The following is a 20,291-nucleotide window of genomic DNA, read 5'->3' as shown; positions in this document are numbered from 1 at the left end:
TGGCTATGTTGCTACTGTTTATTATAGATTTTAAATTCCTATAGAGGACGGAAGATGCCAATTTCTCTTAACTGTAATATAACAACTACTAATACACATGCTCACGCATGTCCAATAAATACTGTGAAGAGCAGGCTGATGAACATGAAGTTATTTTCTGTTCATTTGAGCAGCAGAATGTGTGTGTACACACACACACATTTTTTTTTTCAAGCCACCACTGAACACTGGTTAAAAGTCGTCTGTTTTAAAGAAGCCAGGCAGAGAAGTACAGAAGACTGCCTTTTCAGAATGGCAGCCCGAAAACCACATAATAGCTTGTCCTCAGTATGGGGCTATAGAAATGAGATTGATTAAAAACGCAAAATGTATCACCTGAATGAGAGAAGAGTTCCCAGTAAAACTGCTATGTATAAATTCCAAAAGCCCTCCTTAGGTCAATAAAGTTTTATAACTATGTATAAAGGTCAGATGACTTAAGTCACCCTATATAAATCCTTATGAATATATATAAATACACAGATATCAGTGAAACATATTTTTTATGCTTTTATGTTCTGTCACTACTTCCTATTGCAGTTATACCTGAGAAAGGAGCCACCTTTCTGAGTGACATTCAGGCCCATCATTAGTTAAGTGTTCTTAATGATGGCTGCTGGGAAGCTTGAGAATTGAGGACGGATAGCAAGGCATAAATGCAAAACTCACAGAATACTAAGGTCATGAGAAACCTCTAAACACATCCATCCCACTTCCTTCCAAGAGAATGATTCCTAAATCTGGATAATCAGGCTCATTCCTAAAGCATCTGCAGACGAGTTATTGTGGTATTTTACCACCACCAAGAAAAGTATTAACAATGAAACTACGGCACATTGATTGTAAGATGGATTTCTTAACGAACGATGGGTTTTTGTTGATGTTGGGTTTTCCTTTATCATTATTATAAAAGTAAAACATACTCATGAAAAACATCTCACAATACAGACAGGTATAAGGCAAAATGCAGAAGATCTGTTTCCGCTCCGCTCCCGAGTGCTCACTGGTAACGGGCTCTGGGCCATTCCTTCAGTAATGTTCTGTGCAGTCACCTATGAGCATATTCAGAGAGAGACAGACACTGCTACACTCACCCCAGCATCCATTAATGCCTTTCATCCTTGGCAAAAGGACCCTGACGGCCACCTGAGTAAAAGACTAAGGCTCTCTTCCTTTTGTACAACTCTGTGTGGTCATGCGACTGAGTTACCAGTCGATGAGACGTAAACAGACTATTGTGTTGGGTTTCAAGGAAAGCTGCTTAAAGAGACTGAATCAGCTAGGAGGGGTCCTATTTTGACCTTTCTGTCTGTCCTTAATTCTTCTTAACTCCAATAGACTCGAAGGCTAGTACACGTGTCGTGGACCATGAGGGAACTTTGAGAATGGAAATCATTTGTTTGGATGGTAGAACAGCAAGATAGAGGCCTGCGACCCCAGTAACACCAGGGCACCAACATGCCAGCCCTAGACCGCCTACCTCCGGCAGCACCGATGAGGGAAAAATAAACCTCCGTCTTGGCTACGCCGCTCTTATTTCTAGTCTGCTAGCCAGACACAGTGCCAAATTGATACATCCAAATTTCTTTTTCACATACAAATTAGATCATGATAGAAATGGGCTGTAAGATTCCCTGCCACCTTCTCCTTCAAAGCAGTAATAAAGTTTCGGCTATATACCATCCACATTCATATTGTTTATACCCAATTTATGGATAAAATGATATATCTGGATTTGCTTTAAAACAGTCCAGGAAAAAAATAAGTAGTGCGTAGACAGCTGAAAAGAGATTAGCAAACGTAGATACTATTGAGACTGAATGAAGGCACAAGGGGAGGTCATATCAGTACAAACTATTCTTTTATGTAGATGTGAAAATGTCCATAATAAAAAGTGTGCAAAGTTAATATTAATTGAAAGCACTTCTGGAACGGCAAAGTGAGGAACTCTAAAAACCCACTCATCTGTGAAAACAACAAGAACACTGACAAAAATTCTCAAAATCAACTTTTTCAGAATCCTGAAAATGAAATAAAAGCTTGCAAAAACTCAAGGAGCATTTATTCAAGACAACGACTGAAGACCGGCAAGAAGAGCTAACTTGGTGATGTTTTAACTTGTTCTAATCCCATCCCTTTTCTCTCTAGCTCTGTGGTAGCCTGGGAAACCCACAGCTTCACAGCTACAACAGCTGTGAAAACCACCAGCCCAGCAGCCACTGGAGAGGACAGAACAGGTTTGGAGCTTCCCAAATGCCCCACAGCCAGAGGACTGTCAGATCTGATCTGCCTGGTGACTCGCTTGAAAGCTGCATTCTCAGGACTTCTCTTTATATAACATGACTCAGCTCGCTGTACACACAGACCTGTAGCCAGGGCGTTTACGGGGAACAGTGACAAGTGGCAAATGTTTTAACACCACAGCTGCTGGAGAAACATTATCGCTTGGAACTGCAAAAGGTGAACTAAAAGGCCTGAAAGGAAAAACTGGGGAAGAAGATGTCCGTAAGAGGTTTTGATAAGCTCTGAAATATTCCAAGACATTTACAAGGTCACACACAAAAGGGCTGTGCTATGCTCAGGAAAGAACTGAAAGGGCCTAATCTCTCACAGCCAGCTAACAACCTTGCGTCTCTACACAAACAAGAAGCAGAGGCTAAGGCAGAGCTGTAGAAGGCATGCCACCAACACACACTCAGAGGCCCTCAGCAAAGGCTGCCAGACGAATGGCTCAAAGTACTTAAGGAAATCTCTGTTCCGTCATTAGCTGACCACTAATGGTCAGTACTTTACTAGCCATACCCAACAAGGGATGCAGACGTTACAAAATGAATGCAGGAAACTCACAAAACAAAGGCAACAATAATACCAACAAAAATCAACTTTTTCAGAATCCTGAAAATGAAATAAAAGCTTGCAAAAACTCAAGCAACAAAAAGCTCCCCCTGGGAATGGGTTACTCTGATGTGAGGAGTTGTCACATTATATCACTTAAAATGTCTGGTTTTCCACCAAAACAATGGCAAGCAAACAGCAACATATCACCCATACACACCACACACACACACACACACACACAACAGTCAACAGGAACTGTTCCTGAGGAAGGCCAGATATCGGACTTATCGGCCAAGAAATTTCAATCCCCTATCCTAAACGCATTCAAAGGACTAAAGGAAATCACGTCTCATAAATTAAAAAGGAAAGTATGAGAACACTGTCTCACCAAATAGAGGATATCTATAAAGAAACAGAAATTATTTTTTTTAAAAAAAGAAACAAATAGAAATTCTTGGGTTGAAAAGTACAATAACTCAAAACAAAAATTCGCCAGAGGGGTTCAACCAGAGATTTGATCTGGCAGGAGAAAGAAGCAGCGAACGTAAAACTACGGTGATCCCATGATCCCTGCTTCAACACGCATGAAAACACGATACTACGAAAGACAACAGTGACGGAAGGTCACAAATCATATGACTCCCTTTACATAAAATGTCCAGAACAGGCAAATCCACAAGGCAGAAAGGAGATTCCTGGTTGCAAGGGGCTGGAAGGAGAGGGCAGTGGAAAGTGTTGCTACTGTGTATGAAGTTTCCTTTGGGGGTGACCACGACGTTCTGGATTTAGATGGTGGTGAGCGTTACGTGACCTCGTGAAATAAACCACTGAATTGTGTACTTTGCAAGGGTGAATTTTATGCTGTACAAATTATATCTCAATACTGGTGTTATAAAAAATTAATTTTAAACACATTGGTAGGATAGTTTTATTTTTAATCCGTAAAAACATTTGAGCTTTATTGTTGTATGAGTTAAAAGCAGTGAGTGCGTATACCTAGATCTATGTTTGGAGACCTTTAAGTGATGTCATAATTAAAATAATTCGTCAAGAGTCAGATGTTGGTCAGTTATCCTAAAAGTCACATCCCAACCGTGGCCAGCTAACCTCCCGTGTAGAAGCCCATCGTTCTGAAGCAAAAACTAAGTTTTTCCATTATCTCTGTCAGCCTTAGCGACTTTAAATCAGCATAATGATGGTTAGAAATTGGTTTCCAATAGTGAAATTAGTGGTTGGCTAGTCAGAACAGTGAAAGTCCAAATGAGTTCTCTCGGGAAATCTGCAGAATGCAAGGTGTCTGAATTAGCCATAATATCCTTAAGGTAACACCCCGGCATGAAAAGGGCACAGTGATTTAGGGAGGCCTGTCACCTGAACTCTTGGGGGTGATGCCTCAGATTCATCAAGCTCTTGCATTGGAGGGTTCTAGCTGCCTGATGCCAAGTGAAAGGCGAACAGAATCCTGCCTCTAAAACAACGGCTGGCAAACTTTTTCTGTGAAGGTCTGTATAGAAATACTTTAGACTTTGTGGGCCATCCCGCCTCTAGGAAATGACTCATTTCTGCCACTGTAACATGAAAGCAGCAACAGGTGACACATAGCAAATGAGCATGGCTGTGTTTCAATAAAACTTCATTGACAAAAACAAGTGAAGGACCATGGTTTGCCAAGCCTGCTCTAGAACCCTGTGTCTGCATCATCTGTAAGAACAGAGAGGAGACTCCAACAAGCTCATGCATCGGGTGTTGGCTCACTGCTGCACGTCTGTGCAAGAAACGTCTGAGCCTGGCTTTCAGGAGAGGCTGGGAGTGCAGCTAGAGAGTAGCAGCCAGCCCTCCCCTCCCTCCAACTGTTCGGCAACTACCGTTATCCACCAGGAAGTACCTCACAGCTGCGTCTCACCAAGTTCACAAACTGATGTCGGTCCCTTTGCAGAGGTGCCTCCCTGTTGCATTAATGGCCCTATGCTGTGGACTATGTAAGTGAATTTCATGTCAAAAACCAAGGAAGAAAAATTAAACTTGGGTTAAAAGGAAATTGAAGGGCATCTGATACAAAGCACATGTGAAGTAAGAGCCAGGTCAGAAGGGCCCCAGAGAGTTATGAAGACTTGAAAACCAGCTCCAGTCCAGAACCCAGATGGCTGCCCAGACATGTTCTGAAGTACTAACTTGCAAAGAACTGGAATCATTCACGGTGTCAGAAAAAAGCCAAAGAGTTTATCGCCCAAAACCAATTTTCTGTCATTTTACAATTAGTTTCTTGACTTTCCTAATTTGATTTGAATCCATTTAACATTAAAGTCACTCAGAATTCCCCAAAACCAGCAACCAGAGTGCTGGGCACACCCCAGAGAAGAAGTGACACTTGCAGGCCTCAATACTCCTACTGACAGGGTTATCCAACCAAGGCCAATGTTGTTTATCCTTATGGCTTAGGACTCTAGTGCATTAAGGAGAAAAATACCCATGTTATTATCCACTGCCAGTTGTGTTTCTCCTCTCATCAACCTATCCATTGAGAAACGTGCCTTTGATAATATAACTAGCATTGGAAGCTTCTGCATGTAGAAGGCTTTAGGGAAGAATGTCTCCAGTTTTGGAGACTCTTAGGCATCCTAGGATGCTCAGGGGAAAAAATGCATTTGGGCCCTGCCATCTGCATTTGTAACAAGGGCCCTTGCTGCTGCTGCTGCAGGTGACCCTAGGACAACACTTCCAGGAGGTGGCCTAGCTCATCTCACCTGGAGCCTCTAGCTAACACCACTGACCTTGGAATCTGGTGGTCCATCCATGTGCTGAAGCAAGAAGCCAACACAACTACAATTTTGCCACCAATACCATATAAATCAATAAGCCACACACAGAGTTGACAGTTGACAATAAAAGAACTAATAATTTAATATCCCCCAATCCCATCCCCCCCCAAAGAAAACCCCAATAGCCTAATCTTTCTAAATTAGGCAGGCAAAGATTCATTCGACTCCACTGTACATCTGCTATGTATCAAGCAATGTGCAAGATACTGGGTACTGCATCAGTGATGATCAAACAGACACAGCCCCTGATCCTACCACTGGCCAGGAATAGTAAAGAAATTACCACCGGCACTCTGAAAATCAGCTATGTCTACACAACAGACACAGCTGTGACGGCAGAACAGAGGCACAGAAAGCTCTAAATGGGATATAACTTATTCTCAGGTGTGAGATCTAGAAATAATAGGATGAGGGAATGCACAAGTGCTCTCCACCTCAGACCCTCCCAGCTCAGTCAGTAAAAGAAATCTGGGAATTAGTCACTGGGACTTAAAATTGAGAAATTAAAATCACAAAAAGCACAGGCCCAAGAGACTAAAACAAAAAAGACCTATGAGCACCAGAGGACTGGAGACAAGGTTTTAAACACAACTGGTACTTGGGGTCACCCAACTGGATGTCACAAGGTACCAGTCCTCAGGCCTGACCTCTCACCTCTGCACTCCCAGCACATCCCTGTGCTTGAAGCAACTCAAGGATGCTTGTGTCCTTGGGCTGTTCTGTGTGCACGCACGTGTGTAAGAGAGACAGACAGGCAAGGCAGGAAGCAAATGATCCAGGGAGTGACTTGAGGCAAAGAGCCTGACAGAAGAAAACTTGTCATGGTTTAGTGGTCTTAAAAAACATTTTTCAAGGGCTTCCCTGGTGGCGCAGCAGTTGAGAGTCCGCCTACCGATGCAGGGGACACAGGTTCGTGCCCCGGTCTGGGAAGATCCCACATGCCGCGGAGTGGCTGGGCCCGCGAGCCATGGCCACTGAGCCTGAGCGTCCAGAGCCTGTGCTCCGCAACGGGAGAGGCCACAGCAGTGAGAGGCCCGCGTACCGCAAGAAAAAAAGAAAAAAAAAACCATTTTTCGAGGTGTGTAATGGGGAACCCCTCTGGCCTTTAGCCGCTCGCATCTTCTCTTCTGATTCCAACCTCGCTCCCTGCTTTCCCTTTTGGGGAAGTCCTCTCTCCACCCTAGGATCCTACCAAGCGGGTTGACCTGCTTCTGCCTGGCCAGCTACCAACATATAAATAAGTGAGAACCTGGACAAAAACATGACATCTGGTTTTAGTCCCTAAGGTTAAGAACGACAGAAAAGAGCAACCGCCCAGGCACCAGAGACCTCCGTCAGACCTGAGGTCAAGGAGGCAATGGTCGCGTTATGAAAGCAAGCTTGCATCCCCTGGCAAGAGCAGCCCAACCTACTCTTGGCCAGGCCTGGTTTTTTCCTTTACACAAGGGCAGTATGGTTGCAACTTGATACAGCTGTAAGGCAAGTCCTGTTAAATAATCAACTGTGGTTTTAAATGAGCAAGCCCTCCATTTCAGCATGTGGCTCCAACACACAAAATCAAGGAGAAGATTTTCCCAAAGCCTGAGACTTAAGCTACTTACTGACAGCTGGAAGCTTAAGTACTGCTTTTCTTAGAGCATTAACTCCCACTAGCCAATGACTACACATTCTACTAGCCATGTAAATGAACATGTGTCCAAACCTCCCAAAGAAATGGGCCTGAGCTGCAGGGAAATCAGGGAGTGGGATTAAAGAAAAAAAAGCCACTTAGCCCCACCCCTCCTTTCTGTGTTCTTTTCATCGGGATTTCAAAGAAGTGTGTGTTGGTCAAGGATGCTTGGACCAGGAAAGGACCAAATTCCCAGCACCCAGAGACACTCTGAGTGGTTGTCTAAGCTTTTCTGCTCCTTGACCTCCCAGAACCTTCCAGGTCCCTTGGGAGTGTCCAGCTACATCCAGCACCGGCAGTCAAGCTCCCCCAGGCACGTGCATTCCGTCCCTGCTTGCATGGACCCTCCGTGCCTGATCACAGAACACCCACCCTCAGAACGGACACGCAAAAGCAGTTTACTCCTCGAACTTACCACCACCTTTGTGGCAAACATGTACTTGTCTCGCAGCTGGAAGTCCCTCACTTCCTCCAGGATCACCTCCAGGTTCTCCCGGGACTGGAAGAAGTCTGTACTTCGGAAAACTGTGGAGTAGCCAGAGGGTTCGTGTCGTTCAACGTAGATGGTGTTTGGCTTGTCGTAGGGATCGATTCCCCTGGAAGAAAAAAAAAAAGCGGTTGTCATCATCTCCACATTGAGTCGTTGGAGGTGTAGAGGTCCTGCCATGCAGACCGTCAATGAGAACCCAGGGTCACCATGGCAGCAGCTAGAAGTGATGCTCTCTCCCTGTGCCGCAAACACAACCCTTTGGTGGCTCCTTGGCTCAGTAGAGAGGGAAAGGAATTGCCACTTGTCAAGTATTTTCTGCTGGTACTGCTGTTTACAGTGTAGCCTGGGTTTCACTCCAGGCAAGCTCCAGCGGGGCTAGAGGGAAAAGAAGGAAAAGTGAAAGGCAAGTGTACTGATCCCCTTGACGTCCTTCAGAAACGCAGGGCTCAACTCTCCCTCTGTGCTTCTGTCCACACTATCCCCCTCTGCCTGGATGCCCTCTGCATATACTCTGATCTGCACATCTAAATCCTACTCGTCTTCTGAGATCAAGTGCAAGTCCCCCTCTTCCAGGAAGCCTTCCCCCATGCCCTTCTCCCATCACTAGCCATGCGTCTCAATTCCAAGCCTTTTTTATGAGTTCAAGAAAAGGGAGAGAACTGCCTTAAGTGGATTTTGGAATCAGTCTTCTCACTTTATACAATGGACCTTCTTACCCACTATATATACCGTTCACCATAATGTATCTGTCTGAGCTTCCTAGACAGAGTATAGATTCCATCAAAGGCCATGCCTTACATTTCTTTTTATCCTATAGAGTTCCTTGCTGCATTGATCTTTGCTGCGTGGATCCATGGACATATTGCAAAAGCTCTTCCAAACCAAAACCTGCAGAGTGATTAGATCAAACTACCTGAGAGAAGAATCTCTGCACTGGTGTGTCCCCGAAGAAGGGCCCTAAGAGCAGCCTGGGAGGACAACTAACCTGCCCGAGGTTTCCTAACCTGCACAAGAACACCAAGGCCAGGCGGACCATTTAGCAAGAGGGAAAAACAGTTGGAAAAATTTGGAGGAGAGCTTCACAGTGAGGATGCAGTGATGACCCAAGGAGAAGCAGGACTCATTAATGATTAATTCACACAAACCATCTGTACGGTTCTATAGACACAATGGCTCTCGGGATAATGGAGGCAATGATAGGAAACTCCTTCCAAGACGTATTGTCAAGAGCAAGTTCCAAGACAGAAGGGACGGGAAGGAAAAGAAAAGAAAGGAGGGAGGAAGGGAGGAAGAAGAAAAGAAGGGAGACAAGAAAGAGGAAAACAAAGGGGGAAGGGGGAAGGGGGGGAAGGAGGAAGACTTGACTTTGGCCCTACCATCTGGAGTCTTGGTCGGACACTGGAGAAACCAGCCTGTCCCAATGAGAGAAACTAACGTTCACCGTGAGATGCTCTGTGTGCAGAGCAGGGGAGGGGTGGGGAGGACGTGTTCTCTTCTTTTCCACAGTTGGAAGTACTGATTAAAGTACTTCCTCTACCCTAGAGGATATGCAAATTAAAACACGCTGGATATTTTTAAAAAGGCAGAGAGGAAGGGACCTTCACCCAGATATGGAGGTGGAGCTCACCTCTACTATTCCTTCGTAACCCAAAGCAGCCAACAGCTAGCAACAGAAAGAGCTGCGGCTTTCAGCCCAATTCTCTTCCGTAATCCACATCTGAACCTCTCCCTTCTGAGAGCTGCTCCCCTAACAAATTCCTGTACTTGGCAATCGCTAGCCTCCCACTTTCCATGCTCACTGACACTGACTTCCTCTTCTCTTTACCCTCATTTGGAAGTTCCAAGCCTTGCTCTGTCTCTGAGCACAGTCATTGGTCCTCACTTGGCCTCACCCACCTCACTTACAGCCTTTCAGGGGTGCTCCACAGGGCATCCTTGAACCCGCCCCCATGGCTCATCCTCTGTCCTGTCTTGCCAATCTCCAGCTCTGGATAACATAAATCACTGGTTTTCCTCACCCCTGCTGCTCCTAGGCCGCCAAGCATCGCTGAACAAAGTGTGCCTTTATTCTCTGAGAGGTTACATTACACTCTCACGTATTATGGGGAACCCTAGGAGAAATCCCTCAAATAGCCTGAAATTCCCTGACACCAGACATGTCATTATCTACAATAAGACAGGCAGCCCCTTCCCCTAGGATATCTATCTGCATGTCTGCACAGAGGCAGAAGGTACAACACAAAAATTCCCAAACATGAAGCTTCTTTATTTAGTAATCCTGCTGGTTTGCCCTCTTAATATATGATTCTCTAAACAGAAAAAAGAACAATTTGTCCCTTTAAAGTTAAAAAAAAAAGTTCTAATGGTATTCCCTGGGTAGAGGTTGTACTCGGATGAGAGTGTGATTATAATCTAAGACTCTACAACCTCTGCCCAAGGAAAGTAATGAGAGTCAGAAAGAGCTGCCCTCTACAAAACCGAAGTCCAGGGCTTCCCTGTTGGTGCAGTGGTTGAGAGTCTGCCTGCCGATGCAGGGGACATGGGTTCGTGCCCCGGTCCGGGAAGATCCCACATGCCGCGGAGCGGCTGGGCCCGTGAGCCATGGCCGCTGAGCCTGGGCGTCCGGAGCCTGTGCCCCGAGACGGGAGAGGCCACAGCAGTGAGAGGCCCGCGTACCGCAAAAAAGAAAAAAAAAAAAAGGAAGTCCACTGGAGCCTGAAGATACTCAGCTGTAAGGCCCCTCTCTGCTCCATCCTTTACTGTCCTTAACTACTAAAGAAGCAATACGAACTCAAAGACATTCCTCTTCAAAGAGACGGCTAAAAGACGCACAGACAGGATCCACATCTTGTGGAGCCACTACATTTAATGAGGACTAAAACTACATGTAAAAGTCAAGAAACCAATGCCAAACTGGAAAATATAAATATAAATGAACATACACGTACAAGCTCTTTCATATCACAAAGGACCAATCTCAAATATATAAAGAGCTCCTGGAAATCAGCAATAAAGAGATGAACAATCTAATGGAAAAAGGGCAAAGGGCATGAAGAGACATGACCCCAAAAAAGAAGTAAAAATGACCCTTAGGTTAAAGGATGTTCAAACTTATTCATAATAAGAAAAATGCAAATCAGAACTACACCAAGGGACTTACCTGGTGGCACAGTGGTTGCTCCCAGTGCAGGGGGCCCAGGTTCGACCCCTGGTCAGGGAACTAGAGCCCACCTACATGCCACAACTAAGAGTTTGCATGCCACAACTAAGGAGCCCACGAGCCTCAACAAAGACCTGGTGCAACCATGTAAGTAAATAAATAAATAAAACAAGATTTAAAAATACAACTATACTGAGATACTAACACATTGGCTGTGGAAAAAGGCATAATTCTATGTTGTTGAGAATGAATGCAAAATTTGACACTTTCTATAGAAATTCTGGCAAAGTTACAATTTCAATGCTTTAGTCACTGGGGATATATCAGTGCAAAACTGAAAAAAGTCCATGCCCTCGTGTAGTTTTATTCTATTGAAGAAAGACAAATAATAAGCATAATAAGAGTATATTAGGATGTGATGAGTGCTGTGCAGGAAAAGAACAGATCAGGCTACAGCAGACCGGGAATGACAGGAGTAATTGCAATTTTAATGAGATCCTTAGGATAGGCCCCATCTGGAAGATGTTATTTGAGCAGACTTGAATGAGGTAAAGGAGCAAGCCACAAATATATCTTTAGGACAAGCATTCTAGATGGGGAAAATAGCAAGTGCAAAGGCCCTGTGGTTAGGAATGTAGCTGGCATTTAATCTGAGAAAAGTAATGATGCACTTGAAAGGGTTCAAAGCAGAAGAACAACATGATCTGACCTGTTTTTAACAGGATCAATACGGCCATGCTGAGAATCAGTTGTAGAAGGACAAGAGTAGAAGTAGAAAGACCAGCTGGATGATTAATGAGTGACAGCAGTGACTTGGAATTAAGTAGTTGCTGAGTAGTGGATCCTGGGTATATACTGAAGGTACAGCCACAGGGATTTCCTGATGGACTGAACGTGAAGCATGAAACCAACACGGAATCAGTCATGACTCGGAATTTTTCACCTGAGCAACCAGAAACTGAAATGGGGAAGATCACGTATGGGTAGAGCTGATCCAGGGTGGTGAAGGTCAAGAGGTATCAAGTTTGGTAGGTGTGAATGGTTTGACTGTCTCCCACTGACCCACCAAGTCCACTCCTGGGAGTCTGTTCTACACATTCGTCTGCATATGTACAAATTCAAGATTATATACATCATCCCCACAACAGTAAAAGGCCGGAAGTGACTAAGACCAGAAACAACCTCTTAAAGGTTAGCCCTGTTGATTTCACTTTCCTTCTCAAAAACCTACAATGGCTCCCCATTGCTTTCAGAATTCAGTCCAAATTCCTTTATCAAGCAAGCACTGCAGATTCTGATACCAACACCCCTTTCCAAATTTCACCCAATACACTGTCCAAGGATAAGACTCAGGCTTCTCCACCCAAGCACCACAATGCCTCATCTCTGCCTTGGGCCATTCTGTTCCCATCTGGAATTCCCATCCTGCACCCCTCCAAACAGTCACACCCTACCTGGTGTGCACATCCCGGATCAACAGTAACCTCCTCCGTGGAGCTGCCTATGACCCATCTGGAAGGAGCATGGCCCTCCTCTGGCTTCTTATGCTATGTCCGTGGGACTTCATGCTTCTTTCATGATGTATGTTACATGCACAAATGTCTCTTCTTCTCTCCTAAACTGCAATCTCCTTAATAACTATATCCATCAGTTATTCAACTTCTTACACCCTAAAGCGTCTGTTTTATATTCAGCAGACGTTCAAAAATAATATGTTATGAACAAATGAACGAATTTTAGAGAAAAGTCCCCACTTCTGATATGATGCTCTAAAAATGAAGGTCTTTTAGAAATTCTAATACATGCAAGAGCTTCAAGATTCCCCTGGATTCCCTGACGGATTGAAAAATGCAAAAGCTCTGTCACTCCCGTCACAAGTTACCTTCCTTCCTCACCCCCCCAAACCCCTGGGGAGTCTGTTATACCTGCAGCTCTCATTCCTGGGTCTGGAATGTGTCTTTCCTGAACCAGATGCTTCACATTTCAGGGGAGGGCAGATTTGCCCTGCATGAAGGAGCTAGAACTGAAGCAAGGGGATTATGTAACTCAAATTTCTCAGATGGCACGACTTACCAAGAAACGGACTTCACATGTTCCTGAATCATGATCCAGGTCTGGCCAAAATCGTCTGATTTCCATAGCTGCAAAGACCAAAGCGACAAGTGGTCACGATGCAAGAGGCGTGATGTAAGATCCCTGAACGGCATCACCAGCACACACCCGTGGAAACCCCGCCTCAACAGTACGTCCCCTGTGAAGACAGGTGGGGAGATCACATTACCCAACCCGGTTACCCCACGTGCCAACAAGGGCAGGAAGGGCAGGAAGTTCACCTTTGCATTCTTCTCCATTCAGTTACTAAGGTCTCGGTACCTCCGTATTGGAAGGAAGGAAAAACGATCGTGACTTGTCTTCCTTTTACGGATTATCAGAAATTATATTTTACTCAAGACTGACCCTCACGTGGTGGCGAAAACAAAAGGATTATACTCAGTACTTCTCGCCTGGGAAACAGTGTCCTTGAAAACCCATAATGGGACACAGTGATGAAAGCTGAATGCAGAGGACTCAGGGAATCCCCGGAACACAAAGGTGTGGCCATGAGTAATGGACTTGCTGACCTTTGCCCCTCAACTTCCAAAGACAAAACCTGAGGGTTCCTGTGGCCCTAGGGACCAGGGAGCAAGAAGCAGGAGATTAAAAACAAAAATAATCCACCTACACTGGTAAACAGCCCATACTTGGGTTACTCCCTAAGGCGAGTGAAGATAAACAGGTCATGTTTTGGTTAAACAACCTGCAAAGAAAAAGAATCGTTCCAAGGTTCCTCTGAGCAAAGTCATTTGAAACTCATCATGAACCCCATCCTACAGGGCCAACAGGTTCCACGGGATTATGCGAGATCAATACCCTTGACTTGGCGAGTTTTAACCTTGAGATAGAAACTTACCTGGGCGCTCTCCCCATCTCTCACCTTTCCTTCAAATCCGGGTTAAAGGAAGAAAATGCACACATTTATGTTATATTCACGCACGCGTGCGCTCGTGTGCACGCACGCGTGCACGCACGCACACACACACACACACCACACAGCAAGAATATTTAAGTGAATGGTAACTTCAAATAAATGGTAGGCAAGGGCAGTATGTTTAAGGTGGAGGATGGGAAAGGTAGAACAGAAATTCGACAAGAGGTCCCAGCACAGCTCAGATGCCAGCCTTCCCTACCTGGCTCTCTTTGATTTAATTCCAGAGACCCGATTTACCCCCAGGACTAACAGAGGTGTCCCTGCAGCAAGAATGGCCTGATGTGTAACTAACAGGGCCAGCCGGGGCTGGGTGTTGCTCCCTGGCTAGGAGGCAGACCCAGGGTGCCAGGGGGATATAGTTTTCCGCAGCCGTGGGAAGTGAAATAGTAGCTACAAAGGCTCAGCCTGAGAGAGGAGGAGGGAGGGGCTGGGGGAGGTCACTCGAAGGACAGGCGATCCACTGGGGCAGAACAGAAACCTCAAGGAGCCCCAGAAGCTCTCTTACCTGCTTGTTGGGGTGAGACCTGTCAAAGCCCAGGAGGAGGTTAGAGGCCTTGCTGTGCAGGAGGAGGTCGGCTGCCCGGAATGGGATGGAGAAGCCTTGGATGGTGTTGCAGAAGTCAAACGTGGTCCAGAGGTACTGGGCATAAGCATCTGCAAAGATGTACTGCAGGGAAAGGAGGAGAGCTCAGAGCAGAGCCTGGCCGCGCCCAAACACCCCTTCCCCAGCAGAGTTTGAGTGCCCACGCATGCAGAGGCCAGGGGCCGGCACCATCGCACATGGTCTTCTTGCCATCTCCTGACAATGAAGAGACTCCGGTGCATATCACACGAGGCTCGGCAAAGGAAGGGTGCAGACGGGCTGCGCTGAAGCCAGGTGGAGCTCTTGTTTACCCAGGTAATGAAGCAAGCCAAGCCTTTCTATTTTTTCTTTCAACTGACTTGGCCTTTCTCATTCCCCGGGGGGTGACCCGGTCACAATCAGAGGGCGGCTCTAGGAAGTCGGGCAGAGGAGCCCCGCTCTCCAGGCTGGCTGCACACGGATGGGCCTGCTCACTAGCCGTGCATCCTCTGACACACCTTTCCGGGAAGACCCCTGATATCACACCCACCCAGGAAGCTTAGCTTCCCCTTCTTGCCCCTGTGCCGGGTGACAGGGCAGCTCTGAGGACCCAGTGGCCACCGGGGCCGGCAGACTCACTGTGGGGCACAGCGGGCAAGCAGGGGCCTCACCTCATTTTGCTTCCCCACGGGTGAGTGACTCTGAACAAGTCAGGCTGGAGAGTGACTGCCGGCCTGAAGAGTTCTCAAGGGGAAAGGATCAAAGCAATTCAACTGAACAAAAGTGCACCGAACATGCACCCTGGACCAGATGCCGAGGGCGTCCCAGAGAAAGCAGAGGACCCTTCCTCTTAAGCACCTTCCGGTCTAATATGGGAGAAAGACGTGTCTACAGCCAACTACAGTGCAAGGGGAAATGAGACCAACTGAGAAACCATGGACAGAGTCCTATGAGAGCACAGACTACAGATCAGTTCCGGTTTGGGAGATCGGATATGACTCCACAGAAGATTTGGGCCTTGACGGGCAGACAAGACTTCCACAGGAAAGGAACACGCCGAGTCAAGGGCAGTTTGAGTTTGGGAACAAAAGAGGAAGGAAAAAAAAAAAAACAGTATGGGTTTGGTGACAGTCTTGGGGCTTGAGGGAAATATCAGGAAATTAAGGCTGGAAAGCCCAGAAGGTGGCAGGCCTTGCGTGCACACAGAGAGCTGGAGGACGTCCCCTGCTCCCAGGAGCACAGGGTGGCTCAGAGGATGACTGTGACCCAGAACCAGAGCTGGGGGGACCCAGCGCCACCAAAACTCAGCCACTGACATCCTAGAAATCACGGACGCACAGGAATCAGTCCAAGGACGCTCTCCCTAATTGATTCCACCTGCTCCAGACCCCGCTTCAGCTCTAACAGCCTCAGCCTGGAGAAACAATCTGCACTTGTCTACACGTTGCTTTCTGACATTCCTGCTCCTTCTCCACGCTCTCTCCCCACATCCAGCCTGTAAACTTCCCAGGCAAGCGTTTTATGTGTTCTCTCTCCTCTGTTTCCTCCACAGCATCTAATGTAAAACTCCAAACTCTGGAGAAGCCTAATGAAGTCTAACTCTAAAGGGTAGTAAATGGTATGAAAGCAAAAACTAGCGGAACCAAAGGCAAAGTGATAAAAACAATTAGGACCCTAAGGAGGACCATCATCATTTGGGGTATAAAAGTGTCCCCTAGAAATAACACAGCCCATCTTCCTGCTCTGAAACTGTCTTGGTTATTTGGGGGAGGGAGTGTTCTCTCAGTCTGAAAAGTTTTCTCCAGAAACACCTATCCCATGGCTGCCTGCAGTTTCACATTTGAGGACCTAGAAATCCCATGTCCGGCCACAGAACGTATGATGTTCATGACAGTAGCCATGATTTTTCTTTTTTCTTTTTCTTTTTGTTCCTTTAGGCTGCGCCGCGCAGCATGCGTGTCTTAGTTCCCCGACCACGGATTGAACCCATGGCCCCTGCATTGGAAGCGCGGAGTCTTAACTACTGGACCACCAGGGAAGTCCAATAGCTACAATTTTTCAAGAGGCACTTAGTATGCACCAGGCACTGGGCTGAATGTTTGCACACCTTGCCTCTTTTCACGCACAGCATCCCTGCAGCAACTCCAAGCTATGATACTGTCATCTCCTCTCTTACCAATGAGGACACTCATGCTTAGAGAGGTCGGCTGCCCAAGGTGACCAGGAAGAGGCAGCATTCGTATCAGCGCCTGGCTGGTTCATCAGACCTTACCTCTCTCCTTCCAACAAAAAGGCAGCCTTTCCCGAATTGAATCCAGAGGTCTTAGCCTGGACTGTTGGGCTCAGTGAAGTACCTCCTCTCTTAACCCAGTCCCCAAGCTTCCCTGGAAACGCTCTTGCCTTCTGCGACACGGTCGCATCATCGCTCCACGCCCCACCCCTGACCATCTGTCTTTGACTCTCTCTTGCCAGCCCCTCTGTCTTCTTCAGCTCCTCGCACTCAGGTGACCCTGACTCCTCCATCCTCGGCCCGTGGCTTATGGCTCATCCTTCCAAAAGCTTCCACCACCGCCCCTCCAGGAGCCCGCACTCCAAGACTCTCAAATCTCCACGCCCACCCTCATGTCTTCCCAAGAGTCTAGTTTTCATGACCTTCTTTACCTTCTCAGTCAGCATCTCCACCTGGATGTGCCCAGATATTGCTCTCTGTCCAAAACTGAATTCTTCGCCACCTGCCCCCCAAAACCCACTTCTCCCTCCCCATGTCCCAAGCCCTATCCACGTGACACCTTCTCCGGCCCCATTACTCACCATTAGGGTCTGGTTTCTACTCCACTGCCTTCCCTTACTTTCAATCGGTCACCTACCCTGTTAGGTTTTCCTCTAAAAGGTCTTTCACAATCAGTGCCTTCCTTTTTCTTCCCAGTGCTACTAGCGCAGCCCGTGGTCCTACTAGAGACTATGAGGAAATTGGGGTCAGCACTGGGTTTTACTCATCCTCCTGGTTTCTAGGACCAGCAGGGAGCGAGACCCTTAGAGGGTGGATATTAGGTTTGGTAAAGTGACTGGGCAACTTCATGCCTACAGTAACCCACGGGCTCCCTTTCTTACCGTCCTCTAACCTTGCCCTTCCAGCCCATTCTGCATGCTGCCGGCAGACCAGACACAGGTCCCTAAGGGACAGTATTCACAGTAACCCGTCAGCTCCAAGGTTCTTCCATGGCTCCCTCCAGTCCTCAAGGCAGAGGGAAAACTCCTCCCTCTTCAGGTGGGGCCCCACTGACATCATTAAGCCATTCAGTGCAAACACTCCCCTCCCCGCCTGCAGAGAAAACACATTTGGCACCCTGAAGCCTCTGCCCATGCCCTTCTCCTCCCTGATCCCCTAGGGTTCCCACCAGCTCTGCTCCAGCTACAGAAACCTGCCCATCTGTGAAGCTCCAGCCCTAGTTCCGAGCACCCACCTCTCTGATCCAACGTTACTCTAATGACCTGCAGCTTCCATCCCACCCTTAGGCACGTGCTTCCTGCCGCTAGGTACCGTCCTCCAATGTGCACAGAGTACGAAGGCATGGGACGTCCTACTCTGCTTTTAGTCCCGGGACGCCTGGCTGTCAAGTCTGCTCGAGGCGACCCTGCAGACTGGCCAGCAGAGCTGACCTACTAGATGCTTCCTAACCTGGGCAATTTCAGGAGCATCCTCACCGCCACCCCCTACCTTTCCAAGCATGTCTGCAATCACTTAATATTCCAGACGTGCTTCATCTTTTCCTTTAGCTTAACGCTACGTTCCCTCGTAAAACACAAAGACCTCCGGAGAGATAACAAAAGTCACTACAGAATTCATCCCCATGCCAGCCTAAGTGACTGTCTCCAGTTTCGAGTGAAGAAGCCAAGAGTACCGTGAAAGGAGGATGGGCAGACGAAGCAGGGAACGGACTCACCTCCAGGAGGTGGGAACCAAGGGAAGAAAGAGAGAGCGTTTCACCATCCCACCTGGGACCAGCCTCTGCCTGGAAAAAGGCAGGACCAGCTCTCGCATCTGTGGAGGCTGGGAAACCTGACCACACATCCAGTGACCTTCAAAGAGCCCAGACATGTCTGGACACTGCTGACTGACCTCGGGTGCACTGCGAGGCTGGTGGAACTGTCAGGTGGCTAGAGCCGCACGCTGCTCCAGGCGGTGGCACACAGGGGACCTCAAAGAAGGAAGTGGGACGGCGGGCTGATTCGAAAATAGACCCAAACTCTCACGTGACCCCACAGCCGCTCCATTTACCTAAGCAGCGCCTTCTTTCCCCTACTGCAGGCCACGCCCCTCCAGACTTCCACGTGGCCCTTTCGTGACACCTTAGCCCTTCCGAGCAGCTGCGAACAGTCACTTCCACCATTTCCAATCGCCCTCCGTGGCAGCCACGCTAACGTCTGTGCACAGGTGATTGGCCTGGGCCCGGCACCTTGACGTAGAGGGCAAAGCACTCAGCCATGGGGGATGTTTATCAGGAAATGGTAGGTCGAGTGGGGCAATCTGCCTTCCAAGGGACAAAGGCAAAAGTAACCTAAGTCATCAGCACAGTAAGAGTCACTTCCTTCCTGAGAAGTCTGAGGAGGGGTAACAGCCTCCACTGGGGAGTTACAAACCCAACAGGGAAGGCAGCATCCCTAACCTCACTCAGCCTGCTCCAGCCCCAGCTCCAACAGCCACCAAGTTCTCCAAGAAGGCAGCCCTATGCATCCTCCCACCAACTCCAAATCATCCCCAACTCAGCCCTGAGAAATCGGAGCAGCCCTGCTCTTCAGGTGACAGCACTGAGGCCGCGGGCCCATGGCTCCCACCTCACCTGCAGCACCTAGAGCTCCTCTATTGCAACCATTCCCTGGTTCTCCTTCCTTCTTGCCCTAGCCCCTGCCCTGCTCCTTCACCCTCTCCAAAAGCCCCAGATCCTCTCCCCGCACTAAACCACCCCCGCCGCAAGCCCCTAACTTCATCTTTCCTGTCTTCTGACTCTTCCGACTGTTGGGTTCAGCAGCTGCTCACCGCAACCCGCGACAAGCAGGAAGGGAGACAGAGCCTGCTTACAGACACCTGTGCCCTGCGGTCAGAGGCGAGGAGGGGACGAGATGGGGCTGAAAGGGACAACAGAGCAGTTTCGAGACCACAACTTCAGCAAGAGTTAACTTCGGGACAATGTGTAATAGTACTACTGCTACTAATAATAATGATGGATGGGTACCACCTGACGTAGAGACTAATCCAAGGGCTGTTTGATTCTTGAGAGGCAGATTGATCCACAGGAGATGCAACACGGCCAGCAAGCTGGACCCTGGGGCAGGGCTCCCCAGTCACTCGAGGGACCGGGAGTCCCCAGTACCAGGCCTGCCAGTGCAGTGGTGGGGAGGGCGCGGCGGGCCTGCTGTCCAGACTACAGAACCGATTCCAACCTCTTTCTGTGCTTTTCTTCGCAGAGGGAAGAACTGCTCGGTCACCTTGGAGTTAGGTTAGAGGGGAGTTTGTCCTAACTGCCCCTCCACTTTGAGACCATCGGACGGGGCTGATATTAACTAGTAGGTACCAGTGGCACCTATTCTAGTTGTTAAAAAAACAGTTGCTTCTGTTAGTAAACAGGCAGTTTAAACCCATGAGCGGCCCCTCCTACAGCTCCATTGGCCTGGTCCCCTCCCCAGG

The 20,291-nt window shown here is 47.8% G+C and overlaps 1 protein-coding gene across 4 annotated transcripts in view; it reads right to left on the bottom strand.

Moving 5' to 3' along the window:
- The window catches only part of SORL1 (sortilin related receptor 1), a 255,232-nt gene that overhangs the window by 116,014 nt on the left and 118,927 nt on the right, over window positions 1–20,291 (bottom strand). For all 4 annotated transcript variants that reach the window (XM_079930365.1, XM_079930366.1, XM_079930364.1 and 1 more), the window contains exons 4-6: window positions 14,549–14,710; window positions 13,089–13,156; window positions 7,781–7,961 (exon numbers count right to left, since the gene is read on the bottom strand). In XM_079930365.1, coding sequence (XP_079786491.1) covers window positions 7,781–7,961; window positions 13,089–13,156; window positions 14,549–14,710 — 411 coding nt within the window. The remainder of the gene's footprint in view (window positions 1–7,780; window positions 7,962–13,088; window positions 13,157–14,548; window positions 14,711–20,291) is intronic.

This window comes from Stenella coeruleoalba (genome assembly GCF_951394435.1).
Source record: "Stenella coeruleoalba genome assembly, chromosome: 8".
Classification (NCBI taxonomy): Eukaryota; Metazoa; Chordata; class Mammalia; order Artiodactyla; family Delphinidae; genus Stenella; species Stenella coeruleoalba.
The sequence above is the reverse complement of the archived record's forward strand: the minus strand, read 5'-3'. Positions and strand labels throughout refer to the sequence as shown.